The sequence below is a fragment of the Biomphalaria glabrata genome, chromosome 5 (assembly GCF_947242115.1).
Source record: "Biomphalaria glabrata chromosome 5, xgBioGlab47.1, whole genome shotgun sequence".
Lineage (NCBI taxonomy): Eukaryota > Metazoa > Mollusca > Gastropoda > Planorbidae > Biomphalaria > Biomphalaria glabrata.
The window spans coordinates 48,673,612-48,696,706 of NC_074715.1; the positions used below are offsets into that span (position 1 = coordinate 48,673,612).

At 38.4% G+C, this 23,095-nt stretch overlaps 4 protein-coding genes and 1 long non-coding RNA gene across 8 annotated transcripts in view; 3 read left to right on the forward strand and 2 right to left on the reverse strand.

The window, feature by feature from the left end:
- Window positions 1-19,787, reverse strand: part of LOC106071543 (isatin hydrolase-like) — a 28,653-nt gene extending 8,866 nt beyond the window's left edge. Inside the window, exon 1 of the mRNA XM_013231683.2 lies at window positions 19,784-19,787. The gene's annotated coding sequence lies outside the window, so the exon portion shown is untranslated. The remainder of the gene's footprint in view (window positions 1-19,783) is intronic.
- LOC106071544 (kynurenine formamidase-like) lies at window positions 320-7,496 on the forward strand. Of its 4 annotated transcripts, none has more exons than XM_056030515.1 (5): window positions 320-437; window positions 1,099-1,312; window positions 2,494-2,670; window positions 3,278-3,432; window positions 7,152-7,496. In XM_056030515.1, exons 2-5 carry the CDS (start codon window positions 1,119-1,121, stop codon window positions 7,433-7,435), a joined length of 810 nt encoding a protein of 269 aa, XP_055886490.1. In that variant the 5' UTR covers window positions 320-437; window positions 1,099-1,118; the 3' UTR covers window positions 7,436-7,496. The 4 variants fall into 4 exon arrangements, with proteins under 4 accessions (XP_055886490.1, XP_055886489.1, XP_055886488.1 ...); XM_056030514.1 differs by having other exon boundaries at window positions 373-459; XM_056030513.1 differs by lacking the exon at window positions 320-437 and adding an exon at window positions 850-979.
- On the reverse strand, window positions 7,120-14,645 carry LOC129926445 (uncharacterized). Its single transcript, XR_008778103.1, has 2 exons — window positions 14,311-14,645; window positions 7,120-7,431 (listed from the first exon to the last, which is right to left on the reverse strand). It is a non-coding gene; the product is annotated as an uncharacterized LOC129926445 (long non-coding RNA).
- On the forward strand, window positions 9,572-11,220 carry LOC129926347 (uncharacterized). The gene is made up of 2 exons (XM_056029684.1): window positions 9,572-9,575; window positions 10,301-11,220. The coding sequence occupies exons 1-2, from the start codon at window positions 9,572-9,574 to the stop codon at window positions 11,218-11,220; spliced, it is 924 nt and encodes a 307-aa protein (XP_055885659.1).
- LOC106071545 (uncharacterized) lies at window positions 19,085-21,485 on the forward strand. The gene is made up of 2 exons (XM_013231686.2): window positions 19,085-19,661; window positions 20,424-21,485. The coding sequence occupies exons 1-2, from the start codon at window positions 19,440-19,442 to the stop codon at window positions 20,871-20,873; spliced, it is 672 nt and encodes a 223-aa protein (XP_013087140.2). The 5' UTR covers window positions 19,085-19,439; the 3' UTR covers window positions 20,874-21,485.
- Window positions 21,486-23,095: the final 1,610 nt, after the last annotated feature.

A 23,095-nucleotide genomic window follows, 5' to 3' on the forward strand; every position in this document is an offset into this window, starting at 1 on the left:
TAAGTTAAAATGGTTTAATTTAATAATTTACACCTAGAATTTGCATCGCGAGGGGCCTATGAAAGTGCGGGGCCCACTGCGGCCGCATAGGTTGCAGTGGCCTAAGACCCTCCCTGTCCCCATGGATGATATAAGTGGTCATCATCGAAACCACGATGGACGAACTCTAGGCCTATTTCGTGTGTATCTATTTTTTTTTATATCTATTTCGTGTGTAAACCTATATAGTCAAGTGAAAGAAAGGGAAACCACCAAAGCTACCACCCCTAACTGAGACTTCAAAAAAAAAAAATGTAGTCGAATCGATCAACTGTTCGACGTTGTTCTGTGATGCACATTTACTGTAAGAATCGATTACCGTGTTACTTTAGATGTGAGGCGTGTTAAAAAGGTTTCTCCTTTCTCCGAAACAAGCTTCTCACCTTCAGCTCAACCAAGTAAGAAATATAGCCCAACACTGTAAGTATAAGTGTCAGTGTGAGTCAGGCGGGTGCGTCATAGGCGCTTCTAAACTAAGCTCATCCATAGTAATATGTTATCACGGACAATCGTCACGGAGGAATGATGTGTTTAGCGTGTTCAGATCTTCCCAGCTCTATGCTTGTAGTAAAATGGACTTCCTTTCAACCACAAACTAATTACTGATTGTTAGGTCAGTGGTTCTCAAACTGTGGTCCGCGGAACCCCTATTCTTATATGTTGTCTTTCTCTATCTGCCTCTATTTCTTTTTCCTGGCAGGAAGGAAAGTCTTTGCAAGCCCTGAGGACCTTGCTATATGCCGCAGAGTTTAGGTTTGCGTATTTTTGACAGTAGATCATCGTGGGGTCCGATTGCTGTATTAACCCTGTGTCTTTGTTTTTGGTCTTCTTAAGTGATACCTAGGATCTTTCTGTAGCATCTCAATTTCATTGCTGGGATCCTCCTCTCTAGTTCCGCTTTCTTATTTTGCAAAATACAGACGTTACTTCAAAAGAGGAGGTAATCGTGTCTTTTTGTCTGAGCTCAATGCAAAGTGAGTTCTTTGTCTCATAAGAAAGTAAAATTCTATTTTTTAAAAATTATTTTAAATTCAGTATTTCGTTGCTTTTTTTTTTTAGCAAGGTGAAGGTCAGTAGAGATGGCTATCAGAATAACAAACCTGCTTTTGATGTTTGCTGCTCTACTCAAGTCTGTCTTGAATGAAACACCCCTTGACAAGTGTTGCATAGTGGACATGTCTCACACCCTGGACACCGACTCCATTAGATTCCCAACTGACCCTGAGTTCATTTTCACCATCCTGACTCGAGGGATCGAGCCCGAAGGCTTTTGGTAAGCTAGTACATCAATGAAGTAAAAACAATAATAGACAGATGTCATTTATATTTAATTATTTTTTTACTATCTATATATATAATTCTTTTCGTGGCCCAACTATGCGGTACACCACGATGAAAAAGTCATGGAAAGATAACTCTTTTATTTCTGCAAGTCGAACTAGTGTTACGCCACATAACTTTCGCGGTGACAGAGAGTCAGGCTGAGAAAAAAAAAAGAGGTAGGGGGGCGGCGTATGCTACGTCGCGGGTCGGCTCGTCACTTATATTTGAGTACACTTTACAATTCTTGATACTTTGACCCTATACGTTTTCACACCCATACACCAGTGTATAGACAACTACAGGAATTCATTTTTTCTCCTTTAAAAATCATTTCGAAAATTCGATTCAAATTACGTTAGACTTTGACTTTTCAAATAAATTAGAATATCCCTGACTTATTCTCTAAGTAATAAATTTAATAAACATTGGTTTTAATTTCTAGAATTTCGAGATTTTAAAATGTGAAATCCTAATAATGGAGTATTTGGTTATGGGTTCTTCATAGCAAGCTCTAGACAACATGTTGAAAAGAAAAGAAAGCTGAAATATATTAATTCAGAAACTTTCGCAGCTATAGACCTTACATTCTAATTCAATGAAAAATAACATATTCTTTTCTTTTTTATTTTAGCGATTCTCAAATCGTTGCTACTGTTGTTTTTACTAGCCTCGGTTTGAGAAATCCCATCTAATTTTATCTATGCCTGTAGTTTCGTATTGGGCATAGGCCAGCAACATAAAGCAATGCCTTAATAAAAATACTTATCTTATCTAATTCAGACGTTACTTCAAAAAAGAAGATGATTAAGTCCTACGCGTCATGCATTTAGTCATGCATATTAACCAATGACTTAAATTCTGCCAAGTCACTGGTTTTCCTGGCTGGCTCAGGCAACCCATTCCATGCTCTAATAGCATTAGGGAAGAAGGAGCATTTGTGCTATTCTAGAAGCCTAATTCCTAAAGCACTGATTCTGTATGTGAATGTTTAGTGAGTTTGCAACTATATTGTCATTGTTGTAGCAGTAATGCTGAGACGAACGGCTCTAGTCAAACTGTATTTCCATTTGTTTGGACCAATAAAATTATCTTCTGTTTGTATTATTGGTGAATTTTTTGTTTTGACTCCAGGCTAGAGTTGAATAAGTTTGAGACACCAGAACATATCGGCACACACATGGACGCTCCGTCTCATTTTGCTAGAGACCGGTGGCGAGTCCATGAGATTCCAGCACAACGTCTGGTAGGTGCAGGAGTTGTCGTTGACGTCAGGAACAAAGTGAAGAGGAATCCAGACTACAGACTCAGGTGAGATAGCTTTGATATTGAACGGAGGAGTGTTGGCCGAGCGGTAAAGCGCTTGGTTTCCGAACCGAAGTAAAGTTCCCCTTTCAGACCTTGAGGTGATGATGATGATGTGAAGGCCATCTGTTTTTGTTACCCACGGTCCACGAGGGTGTCAAGTGAACAGCACAACAAACGTAAGAGCTGGGTGGACTCTGTGGCGCCCTAAATATCTCGAAATTCAAAATCCAAGTCTTCACCGAGATTCGAACCCAGGACCCAGGTTCGGAAGCCTAGCTCTTTACCACTCAGCCACCTTGCTTACCTTTACCTTTGTGGCAGAAATTCACCCTAAAGATTGCTATGCCTATTGCACAATCCAATTTAAACTTAAGAAATAGGGCATACTTTACATATTATTTCAGTCGACCTTATTTTGAGTTAGACCTGACAAAAATATAGGTCAAACTCGGGTCTGCGTATCTACGTGAAATGCTGCACTTTTCCCTCGTAGTGATTGTATACTTAATCCAGTGAGGATAAACTTATCTTGCATTATGTACACTTTTTTTTCATCTTCACTTTAGCCGTGAGTCTTTGACATTCATTTGTTTTTTCTGTCTTTTGATAGCGTTTCAGATCTAAGAAAATGGGAAATGTTGTATGGGCGTATACCCGATGGCGCCATCGTCTTCATGTGGTCTGGGTGGGATGTTAGGTACCCGAACAAAACATCCACGTTCAATTCGAACACTCCAGAAGATATCAGAACGTGGCATTTTCCAGGTAGGTTGGAACTGAGTCACGTGACTAAATCGTCATATTAAAGGTTACGTGAAACAACAAAGTAAACATTCATTGGAACTTAGTATTAAAGAAGTGTCCTATGAGATAACAGTAAGCAGGGTCAGTCTTTGGTAATTAGAGACACACCAAGCAAAGCGAAAAGGGAGGTCCTAGGTGAAGTGAATAGGGAGGTCCTAGGCGAAGTGAATAGGGAGGTGCTAGGCGAAGTGAATAGATAGGTCCTAGGTGAAGTGAATAGGGAGGTCCTAGGCGAAGTGAATAGGGAGGTGCTAGGCGAAGTGAATAGATAGGTCCTAGGTGAAGTGAATAGGGAGGTCCTAGGCGAAGTGAATAGGGAGGTGCTAGGCGAAGTGAATAGATAGGTCCTAGGTGAAGTGAATAGGGAGGTCCTAGGCGAAGTGAATAGGGAGGTGCTAGGCGAAGTGAATAGATAGGTCCTAGGTGAAGTGAATAGGGAGGTCCTAGGCAAAGCGAAAAGGGAGGTCCTAGGCGAAGTGAATAGGGAGGTCCTAGGCGAAGTGGATAGGGAGGTCCTAGGCGAAGTGAATAGGGAGGTCCTAGGCGAAGTGAATAGTGTGGCCCCAAATGAAATAGAAAAACAAAACAAAAATACGCAATGAACTGCCCTTTAGCAATATCCAAATCAACAAAAATAATAAATTCAAATAGCGCCGATAGCACTAATGTGCTTCATGGACGATTCATGATCACCAGACCAGAAATAACGTTTCGACATTTCACTAAAAGAAAGAAACAAAGGTCTTCTAACATACGTAGTCTAGCAAATAGATCTAAGCATTCCAGAATAAACCTTGAATCACACGACTTAGTAGAGACACGGAGCGAGACTGATAGACATGGAGCCAAGGAGTTCTGCTATGGTTGAGATTTAATCCACGTGACCCATTTTTTTCTCTAAAAAATATATATATTTGAGTCCTATGCAAGGCCCTAACCAATTTGAGGCCTTGGGCGGCTGCAAAGTTTGCCTATGCCTAATGCCGACCCTGCAGTAGGTGAAAATAGAGATGATATAGAAAATAATGGGATACATAGATCTATTTTTTTATTTCTGAAGATTGTTTTCAATTACTATTTCGGCCACTCCATTACTATTTGATGTTTGGTACTACCACTTTCATTTTGTTTCCTTAAGAAATGCCGGGTACAATTATCTATCAAGATTTAAGATTGCGATTCCTAGAAATGACAAAACCCACTTTGAGCTACTAGAATGGACTACTTGTCAAGTACTATATGACCTCACTTTAGTTAAGGAAAGTTGTTGTGCTGGCCACATGGCACCCTCGTTAAGTGTGGGCCGCAGAAACATTACTTTTACATGAGGGAAAATTTTATATACAACTGCTGTTTTCTGCCCCGTCTTAATGGGAAGTAATCACCACATTTATTGGGTGCAACTATTGTCTCTTGTTATTATGTAACTGTCCTTACAATGTAATAATTGCCTTTTTTTTTTATATATTATTCTTGTTAAGTTATTATGCCAAGCTTTAGAAAGCTTTCTGCAATACAGATGAATAGTTTTATACATACAATTTTACACTCTTATTCATATATCATAAGTATAAAAATATTTGATTCGTAGCTCCATGATTATTTCAAAACTTTAAATTTTTTTTATATCGTTGGCGGTCACCATATAAGTTTAAAAAAAAATAGTAGAGGAGATTTCTCTATTAATGATATGGTAAAGCGGTCATAGTATGAAAGTTCCTTTGGACCTTTTAGCCTCAATGACTGAGTAATGTACAAGAACATTTTTGCGTAGATCAGCCACTTTGTAGATATTCAAACAGTTATAACAGGTATTCAAGCTTGTCGGCTGGTAAACGCACCAACATAAACATTTGTGTTTCTTGGAACCTTTGGGCTTCCATAGGACATAAAGAGAGATCCTTCCGAAAGAATCCCAAATATCGAGGACTTCGTTCTTGTACGTACATGTGTCTACAACAGAGGACAATGGACAACCTATTGATCGTCAAGTGTGGACAGTTTCGGAACAATGTTAACCTTAATTGTTCTGTACACCGGGAACTTGCGATTTTGGCAAATCTCTTCTACTGAATAAACACAAATACTTACAGTTACGTGTTATAATGATTATTATCTAATTCAAACACTTCTTAGTCTAAAATGTTTTCCGTATAACAATTATTAATTATGTACTTTCTTTCTAAATATGTATGTAGCATCAACTCATTTACCAAAAGAGACAATTAAATAAATATATGCCTATATATTTGTATATATATATATATAGGCCCAAAGAAAATAGGCATGGAGCACAAATCCTATGATAAAAGAGCATAAATGCTGAGGATTTTTTAAAAAGAGACATAGAAATTGATATGAATGAAAACATGATATAATCATAAAAGTAAAGACCATAGACATAAATAAATATAGACTGGAAGTAGGAAGTTATTTTTATTTGGGGGAAGTCAAATATGTTTGATGTACTATATCTATGTGAAAAAAAATGGCGGCAATTGAGCTATAAATTCTAGGACTAACATTTCAGCAAAAATATATAATTATGATCTTTAGTTTTGAAAAGTACAAAACTGCCATATTCCCAGTATTTTGCCTTTGTTTCATAATCATAGACATAGGCAAATATATATAGGTTTGTGATGTGGATCTATGTTTGTTGACATGGCTTCTTTATTAATGTATGGCGGTCGTCTTATCGATTCAAATTGTTAGAATTAGTTTTTAGTCAAAAAAGTCAAAGAAAATGAGCAGAACGTGCTCTAATGTTCGTAGTACGATGGGCCAAGGATAAATTCTAAAGGTTGAAAAAAATTGAATATTATACACATTAACTTTCAGTTTCAGTAAGTCAGAATAACTGTGACTGTCACTAATTTAATATTGATAGATCTAAATCTAATAAATATGACTAATATTTGTAATAACTAGGTCTAATACTTTTCATACTTTTTTACTACTAACTATTAAACTAGTCAGTCTATCATCTATGCATGCAGACTATAGACTAGATCTAGTATAAGTGTAAATTATAGATCTAGTGACAATCTAGTCCTAGACTATTTATTTTATATACTAACTATAGACTATAGTGTCTATAGACTAGACTATACAGATTACAATTATAGTTTATAGTGTAGTAGTATAGTACTAGTAGTAAGTAGTATTTTTTTACTATAGTATTTATATAGACTAGATTCAAATCTAGTATTTAAAACTATTTATAATTATTTTAATTATGTAAATTTAATAGATTTGGTAGGCACGATTAGAGATATAATAATACAGAAGGGGTTCTATCAATTATATAGGTTATGACTGAAAAAAAACAACAATTATAAATACTTTTAGTTTTACACTGCTCATAACTGCTGTATAACTCATACAAACTTATCTTTTCCCGAATGTTTCCCATAATAATTTTTACTTTATCGTCCAGTCTATATATATATGTCTATGGTAAAGACACATTAAACTAAATACCTAAAATCTTGCATTAGACTAGAGTAAAATAAATCGGTTTCTACATTATCTTCAGTATACAATGTAAATGCCTTGGCTAAAGGGAAGATGGGGGGGGGGCATATTTCTTCAACACAGTCAGGCTAAAAAAAAGTTATAACAAATTCAATAATAGAATATAAAATCAACATTAAATATGTATTAACAAAACATTTCAGGGTTTCATCCCTCGGCGATGTCTTGGCTTGTACAGAATCGAAACATCAGTATGATCGGAGTCGACACGCCCTCTGTAGACTACGCCCAGACGTCTGTTTACGACGTTCATCAGATCATGTGCAACGCCAGCATCATGGGTCTGGAGAATGTCAACAATCTCGCCAAAATTCCGCCATCCAGATCTCTCATTGTGGCACTTCCGGTTAAACTTCGAGACGGTAGCGGTGGTCCCGTGAGAATCATTTCTATTTTCTGTGATACAGACAAGTCCAAATATTGCTGAAAGGGAAAAAAAAATGAAAACAGAAAAAAAAAATGAGCAGACTAGAATATCTAAAAAAAAAAAAAAAGGGCCAATGGGCTTATCTAAGGAGAATGACTCCACATTTACTGTAAGATTTTTTTTCACCTTTTCGATATCAAACTAAATTAATTAACTACCACTAATAAACTGATTGATATTTTTTATTGATTCATATTTCGTTAGAAACAATGAATTATTGCACAAAGTTTAAACATCATCGAGAATGTTAAACTGTTTAACAGGCAGAGTGAGTGGATATAAGCGTTGTAATTCTTAAAACGACTTCACTAATTAACTCTTTATCTCCGTAATTATTTACCACATTCAGGTGGAATCAACGTTGGTATCGTCTGTTAGGGGAGAAAGAGTTAAATGTACAATTTGATTTGAAAGTGTTACATTTTTTAATAAACAAAGTCTAGTACAGAAGGATTGCTGGCCATGTGACAGGTACCTCATTCTTTCTCGTTATATCTGTGTTCGTATCATGTCACATTATGTTTATGTGAGCACACACACAAATTGTCACTTTATGTCAGTTAAATCGTATGGTGTTATTAAACAATGTGACATTTGTGTGAACTTTTACATAAAGTCATACTATTACAACAGTATAACCTGGTTGAAGTTAAATAAAGTTACGGTAAATCATAAAACCAATTAAACTAACACAATAAGGCTTGTCGTCGAGTTCGAAAATGAATGAGGGATGCGGTGTTTCCCGCGGCTACGCAGCCACAACTGTGAACTACATAGTTTGCCACATCTAGCGCAGGCATAACCATTGTCCGCTGGTGGTCGATTTAGAACTAACATAAGGTAGCCTATATCAACGAGAAAAAGGTCTATGTATTAAGTCTGAATTTTTTTAGCCGCCATGTGTCTGATTGGGAAACATTAAGATCCAAAACTTTCTTTGATTAATTTTTTTTTTATATTAGCTGCTACGCGTATGTAATGAGTTGACCTAATAACCTATATACATACACAATACAATTCTAGAGTCTATAATCTATACCGTTTCTGTGTTGTACAGATGCAACGAACTTACAGTACTAAATATACATCAAAATCTTACATCATCAATTTGATCTCCATCTTCAGTGGCCCTTATAAGAGAACGAAAACAATTTATTTTGCTTGCCTCCTGCACATAAAAATAAAACATACCAACATGGGCAACCTTACCATGGGATTGTCAAAACAGTTGAGCAGAAGGCACTTCGAGCTCTAGGCGTGTAAGCCTGCTTGAACAAACCGGCTCTGACTGGAAGAGGTCCAAGTCATTGTCTATAAAAACTATTTCTGATGTATCTGGCACTCCGGGCGCATGAACTAGAATATACGGCCGAAGGCCGAGCACACCGGGAACCCCCGCCATCTTCCTATGTTTTACCAAGCTAACCGTTCAGGACTCGCCATTAGTGTAACGGTCCCTTGAGGAACGACGCATGGATTATTGCCAGGGACGTGGAAGCTCTCTTTCAACTCAGCACTATGTTACAGGAAAGCTCTCATTCCCTTTGACACTTCCACAGGAAGTTTTGTTTTGCTATTCATTTAGCCTAACCACTTCCTCTAGCGATCGTTTGCACCCGAGTGCCACGTTCAGGCAGAATAGCGTACTCTTGAAACCTTATCAAAATTCGGTCTTGGGCTCCGTATTGTTTCTGTGACGTCAGTGTAGTCAACGCCATGCGATTAATAAGTTGTTTTTTTTATATGACGTATACTTGTTCTTTTATATGACGTATACTTGTTCTTTTATATGACGTATACTTGTTCTTTTATATGACGTAGTTCTTTTATATGACGTATACTTGTTTTTTTTATATGATTTACTTGGCCTAACCCTGTGAAATCCCAGTGACCATAGGGCCCCAACCACAACTCTCCACCGAACTTGGTTCTGAGCAGCTTTCTTCATCTGCCCCCATGTCATTCCAGTACCCCTAACTTCACTGATGACTGACCTCTTCCAGGTTTGCTTGGGTCTGCCCACTTTCCTCTTTCCTTTGCGGATTCCAATCAGATGTCTGCCTTGCAACATTACTACTTGGTTTTAGCAGGGTGTGTCCTATCCAGTTCCACTTTCGCTTTTTAATATATTAGGCTATGGGTTTTTGTCTAGTTCTCTCCCACTAATTATATATATAAGATATATCTTACTATAATCTTACGATATATTTTACGAAATATAAGATGAGATAAATTCACAGTAGTAATTCCCAGTATTTGTCGTAGGTATCTGTTAACAGAGGTCTAGAGCTTTTCTCTATTTGTTTTGGTGACTCTCCATATAAATGTGTACAATCACTGGTCGTTAGTAGCAGGACTACATCTTTTTAAAGAGAGTATTTCTGATTGTGATATAAAATGTACTCAGCTTTTTTTTTAAATATATACTTTTATAAGGGAGATAATGAAAGTATTGAGCACTTCAAAAAGTAATCATTTGGTTATGTTCCCTGTCTTGGAATGATTCATCTTGTACTCAAAGATTAATTTAGCATGCCGACTATTTGTTTCACCATCTGTAAAACCTTTTACTTAACAGTGACTTCAGAAAGGCTTGCACGTATAGGCTTCACCCAATGACAGAAAAAGTAATGGCTCATTCTATGAACCTATCGAAGTTTGAACGAATAGCAAAACGAAAATACATTTAAATATACAAACTTATAAAAGCATTTTTTTTTTCATACATCAACATGCTTATGTTTAGTTTTTAACACTATGAAACTACCGGTGCAAAATCTACAGAAGACATAGTGATCAGTAAGTTATTTGTAGTAGAAAACATGTCGAAACAATTTTGCGGTTAGACAAATGTTGTTGCGCTAGTTGTCAGAGAACCAGATGTCTGCCCACCAATTGTCAGAGAACAAGATGTCTGCCCACCAATTGTCAGAGAACAAGATGTCTGCCCACCAATTGTCAGAGAACAAGATGTCTGCCCACCAATTGTCAGAGAACAAGATGTCTGCCCACCAATTGTCAGAGAACAAGATGTCTGCCCACCAATTGTCAGAGAACAAGATGTCTGCCCACCAGTTGTCAGAGAACAAGATGTCTGCCCACCAGTTGTCAAAGAACCAGATGCGTGCCCACCAGTTGTCAGAGAACCAGACGTCTGCCCACCAGTTGTCAGAGAACCAGATGTCTCCCCACCAGTTGTCAGAGAACCAGATGTCTGCCCACCAGTTGTCAGAGAACCAGATGCGTGCCCACCAGTTGTCAGAGAACCAGACGTCTGCCCACCAGTTGTCAGAGAACCAGACGTCTGCCCACCAGTTGTCAGAGAACCAGATGTCTCCCCACCAGTTGTCAGAGAACCAGATGTCTCCCCACCAGTTGTCAGAGAACCAGATGTCTGCCCACCAGTTGTCAGAGAACAAGATGTCTGCCCACCAGTTGTCAAAGAACCAGATGCGTGCCCACCAGTTGTCAGAGAACCAGACGTCTGCCCACCAGTTGTCAGAGAACCAGACGTCTGCCCACCAGTTGTCAGAGAACCAGACGTCTGCCCACCAGTTGTCAGAGAACCAGACGTCTGCCCACCAGTTGTCAGAGAACCAGATGTCTCCCCACCAGTTGTCAGAGAACCAGATGTCTGCCCACCAGTTGTCAGAGAACCAGATGTCTGCCCACCAGTTGTCAGAGAACCAGATGTCTGCCCACCAGTTGTCAGAGAACCATCGCCTAGGAAACACACATCACTCCATAACAATGTTATAGGATGCGTTTTACACACACAACAATAACAAAAATAATCATGATAATAGTATAAGTATTAATAGTACATACAATAAAAGTAATAACAATAAAAATAATACTTTAAAAAAAAACAATGAGGATTCGAAAGTCATTTATCATGCGTGTGTTTTAACTCCTTCCCTGCAAACGTCCAGCACCACACCTCAACTCGCTTCCTCCTCAACCACCTCCCGCCACACACCCTTCCTCCACCCTCCCCCGCCTGCCCCTCTATCAGTGCATTCATTGTTTGTTTTGATTCGTTTTTTTTTTTACTCCCAATCTTCAGAAGATTAAAAAAGCGAATGATATGCCTCGCCTTGTTGGCTTGGCCCAACTGTACTTATATTCAAAGTCAATGACGCTCCTTCAAAAAAAAAAAATGAATCGTAATCAGACCTACATTATGCGTAGGTGGAACACAAGGCAATCTATCAAATAAGAAATAGATAACTAGATCTATACCACTATATGCGACCTTTTTTTTCCCATTATAGTGCCTATCTCAGCCTAGAAATCGCGTCACTCAAGTGGCTAAATGGTTGTGAACATTGGAGATTACGTCACTTGGTGCAATGACACAATTTGTTTTATGGCCTTTGACCTTTAATCCCTCACGTGCCACACTTTGGAAGCCTCGTTTTGAATTTAGCCTTATATGGAGAAATAATTCCTTTGGATCAGTGTTGCCCAACATTCTGTTTTTAAAGGAGGGGTGGGGGTGGAGTGGGGGGTTTGAGGATGTTATAAATTTTCAATATGACCGTCACAGTCTCATAAACGCTAGCATATATATGTGTCGAGTTTAATGGAACAAAGCCTCTGAGGCTTCATTATGCACTTTAGGCAGACGCCTCAAGGAGCTGGAAAGCACATCTTCACTTGCTGAATTGGTAGAGTGTTCGAGATCCAGCAAATTGATTTTTATTCAAAATTAGCTAGCAAACAAATTAAAGTTAGAATTAAAACAAGTAAAAAAAAAACTTTATAAAAAGTGAGCTTATATAAAGGAAAGAACTGTACATTTATAGCCAAACATCTCGCTATAAACTGCAAGATTTATTTCCCTATTCTACAATTTTTTAAATGAATTACCACTAATTATTTTGGGAAGCGTGGTCGAGAGGCCAAGTGCGCTTGAACTTGGCTTGACTTGGCTACCTAGAAGGGGGCTCGAGGCTTGACACCCGACTCGGGCAGAGTTGTGTTTACTGAGCGCCTAAAGGCAGCACGGAAAACCAACTCCTAGATACCCCCTCCCCCTCCCACCGGACCAAAAGCGCTCTGAGCATGCTAAAAGCATGAAAGTAGCGCTATATAAAAGCTATAATAATAATAATTTCTTTTTATTTATTCATGTTTTGTTAGGGACAATGAATAAATTTGCAAAGTTTCAACTTGATCCGAAAATGGGAAGTGGGAGAAATGACGTGTAGAAACTTTGTACCAGACAGACAGACGGAGTGGATGGCTGCCTGGTCGTGCGGTTTGCGCGCTGGACTGTCGCTCGGATTTATCGATGGTCGAGGGTTCAAATCCTGCCCGCTCCCGTCCCCCGTCGTCCTGCGGGAGGTTTAGACTAGGAAGTAAACTATCTTCAACTCTGAAGGAACATCCGAAACATGTAAAACATTTTACAAACAAACAAACGAAACGGAGTCAGCTGATAGAAGCTTTGTCAAACCAACTTTCTAAAATCCAACTCATACAATCACGTCCAGTTTCTTTAGTTGGAGCCACTAAGGGATGCGTTGACTCGCGGGTGCCTCTTAAGGCAATATATTTAGAAAAAAGCCTACGTGCTCTCGGTTTGAGACCCCCCCCCCCAACTTAAGAAAAGGAAAGGAAATTAGAACACACCCAAAGTGGAGCCGTGAGCTTGATGACAAATTTACATTTCCATTTGTCTAATGTAACACCGATAGTAAAATCACTAAATTTAGAAATACTATAGAAAGACTGAAGACTAAATTATGAAGATGTAATAATGCATAAACCATGAAACCATAATTAAAACTAAAAAAATCCTAATAAAATAGTCAAGACACACACACACATAGCTGTGGTCATATAGCCGCCACTACAAACAGTGACAGCTTCGTGCAAGTGCCTCCTCTTCCCATAATGCAGCAAGAGCATGAAGCGTACTGCCTGAATCAGCCAGTAAAACGAAAGAATTAACACATTTTAATTATGTATGCTAATATTTACACATGAATGCGCTTAGGACGTAATTATCTTTTCTAGAGAAAAAACGTCGATAATTAATAAGACGTCAGAGCTGGGCTGTGACATTTTATTGTTCATTAGCTTGACTTAATTTATCAGTAACCTAAATCCTTAGCCCTAACTGTATGTTCGAATCTTCATTTTCACACTTCATAACTCCCCCTCGTTTCAGTAATTAACAACTTTTAACAAGGGCATTAATCCAGGATGGGAAGGACGACACTCCAGGCACAAGAGTCAACCTGCTTGGAGCATTTTGATGATAGGTCACCAGCTCTCATCCTTTACAGATCGAAATGTGAGACCATAACCTCAGGGACCTTTTTTTGAAGGTCATTGAGGGTTTCAAAAGATTTAACACAAAACACCGCCCACACTGTATATCCACTGATGGCGCGATACAAAGAAGTCCGGTAGCATTGACAACATGGGCAGACTTCTGCTGGCGTAAGAAGATCAAGGGCGCTTTCTCAATAAATCAATTGGTTTAGAAATATTTAAATTATACTTTTAAAATGCCGCATTTGTTTACATTAAACATAGCGTCAGGAACCAAAGGGGTTACCGTTGAGTAGTGCCCGTTTATTTTGTGAACTAAGCAGAGCACTTATAGATGTGTTGCTACTTATAAATACATTTTATGAGTGCGAGATGTGGAAAATAGTGCACGCTTAATCCTAGGCGATAAAAAAATACGGAGTTTATAGTCTTGTGGATATTATTTCTACTTTGCATATTGTTGTGGGTTGTTTAGTAAACAGATGTAAAAGTAGATCTAGATGAAGTAGTTCTTATCAAATCCTGGAGTTCGTTTTCAACCAACAACATATACCAACTTCTATAAAATACTTAAGAAAAACGATAGATACATGATAACTGTTTAATCCTGAAAATGAAGGGGCACAGTCCAAATGTCGACAGTTACTACAGATGATGTCTCGCCATTAAGAGTAGAAGTGAGTCGTTCTTGTACTACTAATGTCTGCTACCGTTAAAATCTATCCCATAATTTCTATTCAGTTAATATCCCATAATTCCTATGTCCGTCTAAAATAGTCTATTTATAGTCTCGTCAAATTCCCAATAAAGTAAACCTATAACAATATAAACGGCAGTCCAAAACTACAGCAAGACAACAGGGCATGGAATCGAACAGGGCTCCAACTCGGGGCCATCGAGACGACTGACTGGTCGCGTTGGTCTACCACACGACCAGCCAGGCCGAACTAACTTAACTGTAGGTTAGGTTTTGAACAGTCTTTTCTTTGCTAATCAAGATCCACGCCAAGAAAGCTATAAAAAGATGTAATGAGTTTGTATATGCTTTAGTGACTTAGTGTATATGTATACGTTTTAGTGGGCCCATTACAAACACAACACCCTCATCAGAATTCCATCTCTACACGTAAACCTAATACCGAGAAAGTACTTTCTACACACCATCTTGGAACGGTGTAATCATCTAGACTTCTGAGTCAGTTCTAAAACCAGTCTGATGTAAAATTGTTTATGGCTGGCTCATGTTACCGTCTGGTGTCTGGAACCACCCAGGGAATCGCTCAAGTTCATATCGCGCACTAGACTCTTAGACCTCTTGAAGTTCTGGCCTGTTGCCCAAACTCTTGACAAGCTATAAATAGATGTTTCAACAGAATCGTAACTCCTGTTGATTGACCCACTTTACACTTCAGTAAGTCAATATCTGTCCCTTCTCTTAGTTGGTCAGGTGCGAAGAGATAAGGGAGCGCATCGCTGCAATCTTCCTCGCACACGTCTGCTGGTCCTAAGTGAGATAGAGATCAGCGAAACGACTGAACGACAGCCCATGAAATGAATTCATATTGTTTGTCAAACTGTTATGGTCCACTATGCTATGCTACACATATCAGATGACATTGTAGATTATTGGATCATTAAATGCAATTACTAACTTAAGAATTCGGTGCACTGAATGGCAAGCTGTCTCCATAGAGATCGTCCTGCAAAGTCGGCAGCCTCATCCCAGATGGCGTTCATCGCCCTGAGGATATCATTACATACTTAATATCAAATGTAATGTATTATCATTACATATCGATACATCCCGAGGGATACACACATTTGAGACCAAAAAAAAACGCTGCCGAGGACAGACGCAGACGGCGAAAAGAAAATCTAAATCGACCACCTGCGGACAATGGTTATGCTTGCCCTGGATGTGGCAAAACATGTATGTCACAGCTTGGGTTGCGCATCCACGGTAAATGCTGCCACGGGAAATACTGCATTCCTCACTAATCTTCGGAAATCGAAGACACGCTTTATTATTATATCAGTACATGCAATTACATGTCTTTTAATTAAGGCATCAACACGTCTCTTAAAGTAAGAGACAAATAATACCAAAAGGATGTCATGCAATACCAATAAAAGGGATGTCATCCTATACAAAGGATGACAGTTAATACAAACAAAAGAATGATGCTAATACCAACAATAACATTGTGAAAAGGTAAAGTAAATATAGGCCTAAGGCTAGGGTATATTTCAGTTGGATGAATGAAACTTTAACAGGTATTTAAACCCCCGTCTATTTTAGTTCAAATTCATATCAACAGAGCTCTAATACCTATAGATAATAAACGCACCACACACAGAACAGCTAAGTGGGTCAGGCGTTCAGAGAGGTTTAAATACACACTGACTTTTAAAGATCAAAGGAGCGCAAAGAAAAATGAATACAAATGTTGAGCATACTAGGAAACTATCAAGGCGCAAACATAAACACATTGACACACACACACACATAGAGTCTTACATATACAGGTACGCAATCGCAAAGATCGAACCTTCGACAACACTCCCTCAATCGAGGTCAAGTGTTCGATAACGCCTCTATTGATACCACATAATGCCAGTATCGATACAACGGTTTTCAAGTGGCAGAGATAACCGCTAAGTAAATACTCCCAAGTGTTATACTCAGTGAAAATTGTTTTTAAAAAAGTCGATTACGTTTAAAGGACGATTTTATAGCCACTTATGTCTATATCTGTTGCCCGACATAGACGTCAATATGTAGGTGACACCGTTGCCGGTGACAAGGTAAAATAAAGTGCCATGATGAAATTTGATTAGAAAACGAAGACAGAACATTGCAGCATAGTTTGAGAGGGCGGAGGTCGTGTACGAACAAAGAGATGTGGATGTCGGTGATCATTGTCATTAAAACAAGTTCAAGGATTAACATCACTTAATTAGTAAGAGATTTATTGAGATTGACGAGTTGCTGATTTGGCTCCATTTCAACCCACACAGTCACACTTATTGTAGGAACTTTGGAAATAATGAGCTCTCCATTTTACTAACGCATTTATTATAATAAGTTTAGCACTGGAATAGATTTGGCATTGACCTTCGAATCTCTTTTATTTCCAAGATTTCTCAATCCTCTTGTTGCTGAATTAACTCTGGCGTGGGCTTAGACTCCATGTGTATGTGATTTTTCTCAATTAGTAAGCTTATACTTTGTGAGTGTCTAATACTTTGAGCTTCTAAACATGGGCTTTGCATGGTTATGAACATAAAGATAAGAGAGTCAAAAACCATGTCTGTATAGTATGGCTTTAATACACTGAATGACTACACTATAGGAACAAATATATATATATATCGTTTGCACCTGTCTTCGGCAAGGGCCTTCTTTGAGTCTCAAATGTGCGCACCGCCATCCTCTTCCACCCCCCTGTGGTCAACGTTTTTTTTTTGCATTAGGTGTTGCAAAACATTTAGGTCGCAACTGGGTTTGCGCGGACATGTGAAGCACTGCACTCATCCTTAATGTGGGAAGCGTGGTCGAGAGGCCAAGTGCGCTTGAACTTGGCTTGGCTACCTAGAAGGGGGTTCGAGGTTCGACACCCGACATAGTTGTGTTTACTGAGCGCCTAAAGGCAGCATGGAAAACCCACTCCTAGATACCCCCTTCCCCCCACTGGTCCACAAATGAGATTGAACCAAAAGCGCTCTGAGCATGCTATAAGCGCTATATAAAAGCTATAAATAACAATGTTCAGGATTTATGTATAAATATAGAGAAAAGAGTGCCTTCTTACCAATACTCATCAGAGGAGGTTCTAGAGTCAGCCAGTTAAACTGGGATAGACCTACTTTGACTTGACAAGTCTGGATTTGAAATCAATCGCCCAGTTTTACTGTTTATTGACAAGAAGAAAACTCTGCAGCCATCATTGACATCCTGTGTTCCAAGTAGCATTACGTCACAGAATTAAAAAAAAAAATTAAAAAGATCCAGATATGAAAACCTACGCTTGGAGATTTAGTGACTATAAAAGTTATCTAAAATTCAAATGAGTATACCCTAATGCAGAGTTTCCCAAATTTTTTTCCGTAACAGAATACTTCTCACATCATGAGTATTTAGCGGAACACTGCTTTTTTTTAAAAATAGAGAAATTAATTCATTTGGTGGCCTACTAGTTAATACTTTCAGTAGTTCTTGGAATACCTGTTCAGGCCTCGCGGAACATTAGGGCTGCGCGGAACACAGTTTGGGAAACAATGCCCTAATGTTATTTGAAGCGAGAGGCTGACCCCTCAGACATGTTTGAGGCCTTAGCTTGGAGATTAGGAGGCAGTGGAAGCGAACTTAATCACACTAAAATATGTATTGTGGGATGTGTCAAAGGTGTGGTGACGGCTGACCTCGCAGACATCTTCGTGACACTCAACATTCTTAGGAAGATTCTTGCTACCTGTTAGAGGCCGGTACTGCCCAAGCATCAGACAATGTTCTTTACGGACCCTCGTAGGGGACTAGAATGAATTTTGTTTAAAAGAATCCCAATCTTGGCGGTGCCTGGTAATTCGAAACACGCCTTAAATAATAATAATTTCACTTTGACTCATACTTAACATATCCAACGTTTTGATTTCTACCCACCAAATTTTGGGGTTAGCCTGCAGAAAGAAATAGCAAATATTATGTTATGCGTTTAAAACACAAGCGTTTTTTTTTTAAATTTATACATTATTTTTGCCTTTTTAGATTTTGCAATTGTACATAATCGCTGATGTTTAAAAGTCCTTGATTCTGAACTTTGGTGTGACTCTTTAAGCCTTACCATTTGCCAAGAGAATATACAGGTGTGTTTATATTGTTTACAAATCACCCACGACTTATCTTCCCTTAGCTTAGTATATTTTCTAAATAAAAATAAAATATATTAAATTAAAATTTTAAAAATCCTGTCATACAAAAGAGATATATAGTTAGTTGTAATAATTATAATTGTTCCACTTCTGTCATTAATACGAATTACCAAGAATATATCTATCTAAAAATGTTTGCTGATGTCTTTTCACTAAGCATTGCCTTCTGTTACTTCCCGGCTTCACTTTACACTGCCAGCCTCATCGTCCTTCACCCTCAACTTTCTTTCCCGCCTCACATCCTCAACTTTCAAGTTCGTCATCTGGGTATCGATACCAGTGTCAATCCCAGAGAAATCGATTTCGAAGTGCCCACCCAGTCAAGTAGTCTCAGACTGGCATAGACGAGGAGGGGATCGACTGAAAATATCGCGTTCGCCCCCCTCTTTCTCCCCCCGAACCAACTCCTGCTGGAACACCAGCACAAGACGCGAGATAAAGCCTTGCTTGACGCATGCGTTCGTCAGCCGGTGCGCGTGTGCGTGCGTGGCACTGTTTTGGTCAGAAGCTCTTTTATATAAAGCAGCAAACATTGGGAGATTAACTGAATTCTAACTTGTAAACAGTAATCGACTTCTAGCGATATCAGTATTATTTTGACTTCCATGTTCTAGCGAGCTCTTGAGTTTACATTTGACATAAAAGAATCTGTATACAAAGACTGTGTCAGCGTATATCTAGAAACACCAAAGAACTAGATCTGATTAATTCTTGTTCAACTCTGAAAGAAAGCTTAGATCTAGTACTTACCGTAGCCAACCAGCCGTCAAATTCAAGTTGAGATTACGCTATGGCTCCAACAATGGTTCAGGTCGACTCTCAATCTAGGGGAACCATGGACCGCGTCCCTGTGAGCTCAGCGCCTCTGAAGTCCAATGTGGTCTCACCACGTGACCCTGTGGACATCTTCATTTCACTGGACGATGACAACAGCTGCGAGACGTACTTCTGCAGCCGTGACACCTGCCCATCGGTCAGGTCTGTTCTCCCAGAAGCGTCAGAAGTCTTTAGGGTGAGTACCTGGCTCGTTTGGTTCTTTTTAATAGACTAACTCAACGTGATTATCATTTCTTAACTAGGATTTCAAAGGTACGAACCTATCGTGAAATTAAGCCTGGCCAAAGTTCTGGAAATAATACATTTGCCTCTAATGCCCGCGTAGACGACCATCTTTAATGTTCAATATTTACTTACAAAGTTTCTAGTTGTCCTTATGGTTTTTAAAATTTCCATTGTTTTGACAAAAGTCTGTTTTGACTTTCATATGAACTACATTAGAGTGTACATGGTAGAGTATGGTCTATGTTAACATTCCTACACAGTCATAAGATGCAAACTATAGCCGAAAGTAGACAATAATTACTATCAGCCAAATGAATGTTTAAGTCACGTTATTGACATGTGTAGGCCTAGTGTTTTGCTTTGTTTACAATATTCAAAAGAATGCATCACCATCGAATTGTTTTCCAAACTGCGCATCCGTTAAAGGCAACAATCAACAGCTATCAAAGTAATGACACTGACATTTTAACAGTCTGCATACTGTCACAAAAAGAACACTATAACTTTTCTAATTAAGCGTAACACTGTATTGTTATTATATCATGGGGCATTTTTGAAAGTGTCCATTTTTAATATTTTTAAGGGACATAACGTAATAGGTTTTTATTTCAAGGGACAAAATGTTATTTACTTTTTAAGTAATGTGACTTAATTAATACATTTAACTCTCATAAATGTTATAATTTTTTTTTGTATATTGGTCTCATTGCAGGAAGCCCTTGATAAACTGAAACTTGAGACTTCCGACAGTGACAACAAATCAAGTGAAAAGAACCAAGCCAAGTCACAATCAGCGTCTGTGTCCTCCTCTAGCAGCTCCAAAGTCAAGTCCTCCAGTCCAGTCAAGTCCTCCTTCTTCCCAAACATCCTCCCATCCTTCATGTCCTCCAAATCATCCGAAGCATCCGGCAACAAGCTGCTCAAGCCAAATAAGGCTTCTGGTTCTCGGCGCCCGGCTTCCTTCGGGGGCGCTGACTTGGTAAAGCCAAGAACGGCCAGGAGAGCTAGCCACTGCGACAAACGAGTAAGTTGGGCCGACGAGAAAGGCTCCGACCGTCAGCTGATCTCAGTTCGACTGATTCGTCCCCGGATCTCTGCCGACATAAACCTTGCCATCAATTCACCCCCCGGTCAATCAATCCTTCGTAACACTGGCACGTAAGCGGCTTCACGAGTACGTTACAATCAACATCCACAGTTATCAACAAATTCCTTGAGCATCCTTAAACCCATTTAATGGAAGCTAATTTCTTGATGTCAGCTACTTGAAGATAACGCTCAAGACATTCCTTGCTGCGCTCCAATTCCCACACCAGTGGATACCAAGTGGAAGAGTCTGGAAGGTATCTTGGGGATAACTTTGTTTTCAACTAAGATGGTGCCGTCAGGGATGCTAGTGAGAGTTATGATGACATTTATTTCAGTGCTTACAGAGACAATGATTTTACGATACTTGAAAGTTAAAGCTACACACGCTGATAATTCTAATGAAAACAAAGACGCTTGCTTTCAAAGAAGATTGCGTTGATGTCGAAAGAATCTTTCAGCATGACACCTAATGGACAAAGTTTTTCTGTTTTTCTGTGCCTCTATGAGCTTCGAATCAAAAACGTGTTGTTCACGCTATGACATGCCAACTTGTTGTTTTGTATTGACATTCACGTGATGACATTGTGTAAATAATTATTTCAAATTTTTCGTCAAAATGTTGTTGTTACAAGCCATTGCACCCTTGAACTCATGTTGTTATTGAAATAAAACCATTAACAAAAAGGTTCTCGCTTTACTTCTGTTGTTGAGTAGTTATGTCTTTCAATGTATATCTTTCATTTCTGATACGTTTAAGAGAAATACACAATTATGTGGGGTTGCATTAGAGATTATCTGAAATTGACGGTTTGTTGATTAAAATTAAGATCCAAAAGCCAGGTCGAGATTACGTTCTTTAAATAATGGCAAAGAGCTGTCGTCTAAAATGCCTACAGGTTGTGACGTTGCAGGTCAGAGTTGAGGCAATCTTTAACGAATGGTCTTAGATAAATGCTCTATTATACATGGGTAGGTAATCAGTCAAATTAGGAGGAAATGTTGCCAACTCATCAAGAGTAAGATAGATCTTTAATTTTTTTATGACATCAAATTTGTACTATATACTTGTATTGCGCTAATGGCCCATCAGAAGATGACGGTAAATTTGAAACAATGAGATATTATGACAAGTTTCTTTAAACAAAGAATAGTTTAAATAGATAAAAATCTACAAAAAAAAAGTAAATAATGAATTATATTGAATAATGTACTTAAATCATTATTATAATAAAAAATTTAGTCGAATGAAACACACTAGAATAAAAATCGCAATGCAGTCCATTGTTATTTTCATGTAAAGGTAAACAACTAAACGAAGGTCATATATTTCAAATTCCTTTTATAAAAACAGCATCACATAATTTGTTTAATATATTTCTTTGCTCTCTGCGTAATATGGCCAGTTCTAGTCAGTCCACAAACTGATTAAGCTGGATGAACTGCGCCAGATTTTTCAATTAGATAAAGTTAAACATTACCTAACAAGCCAACTATGACGCATCTTCCTCCCCACCCCCCTTTTCTTCCAACCAAAAAAAAAACAAACTTAACGAATATTGACCTCTGGGGACTTTGACATAGTTCTGATTTTATTTCTTGTGTAGCAATACAAAAAAAAACACTGCATGTTTCATTGCATACCGCTTTCACGGAACAGATTGATTGGAGAGTTTCCCGATAGACCACACAAGGTCAAGGACTCTAAATAAACGTCACTGTTCCCACTTGTATAACAAGCAAAAAAATGCAAATTCTTTTTAAAGAAAAGGACTTATCTATCGGAAGAACTCCACACTGACAACTAGAGCTCTCAATAATGTAGTAATTATTTTACTTTTCGATATCAAACAAAATAATTAATTACCCGTAATTAATTGACTAACTGGTTATTTTTTTTTTATTAATTATTATCTTTGCCAATGAATAATTTTGAAAAGTTTCACCTTGATCCGAGAATATGAAGTGGGAGAAATAACGCCTTCTAAATTTGTACCAGACAGACAAACAAAATTGATATCAATTGTATTCCAGTTAGGGCTATTCGATCATCAGTGTATCTCTTTCATTAAAACTAGTAGCCCATTAGATTGTAAATAAGTGTAAAGTCAAAGCGTGAAAGTCAAATACCTCTATAATACTGAAATTATTTTGTGCTTTTGAGCTTACAAAAGTGTACACAAATGATCATTGACATTTTAAAAAACCTTATCGGCACTCCTTTTTGTTTGTACACCGGATACACCAAAAAAAATCTATTTATAGTTTCTCCGCCATGTATGAAAATCTCCAACACAC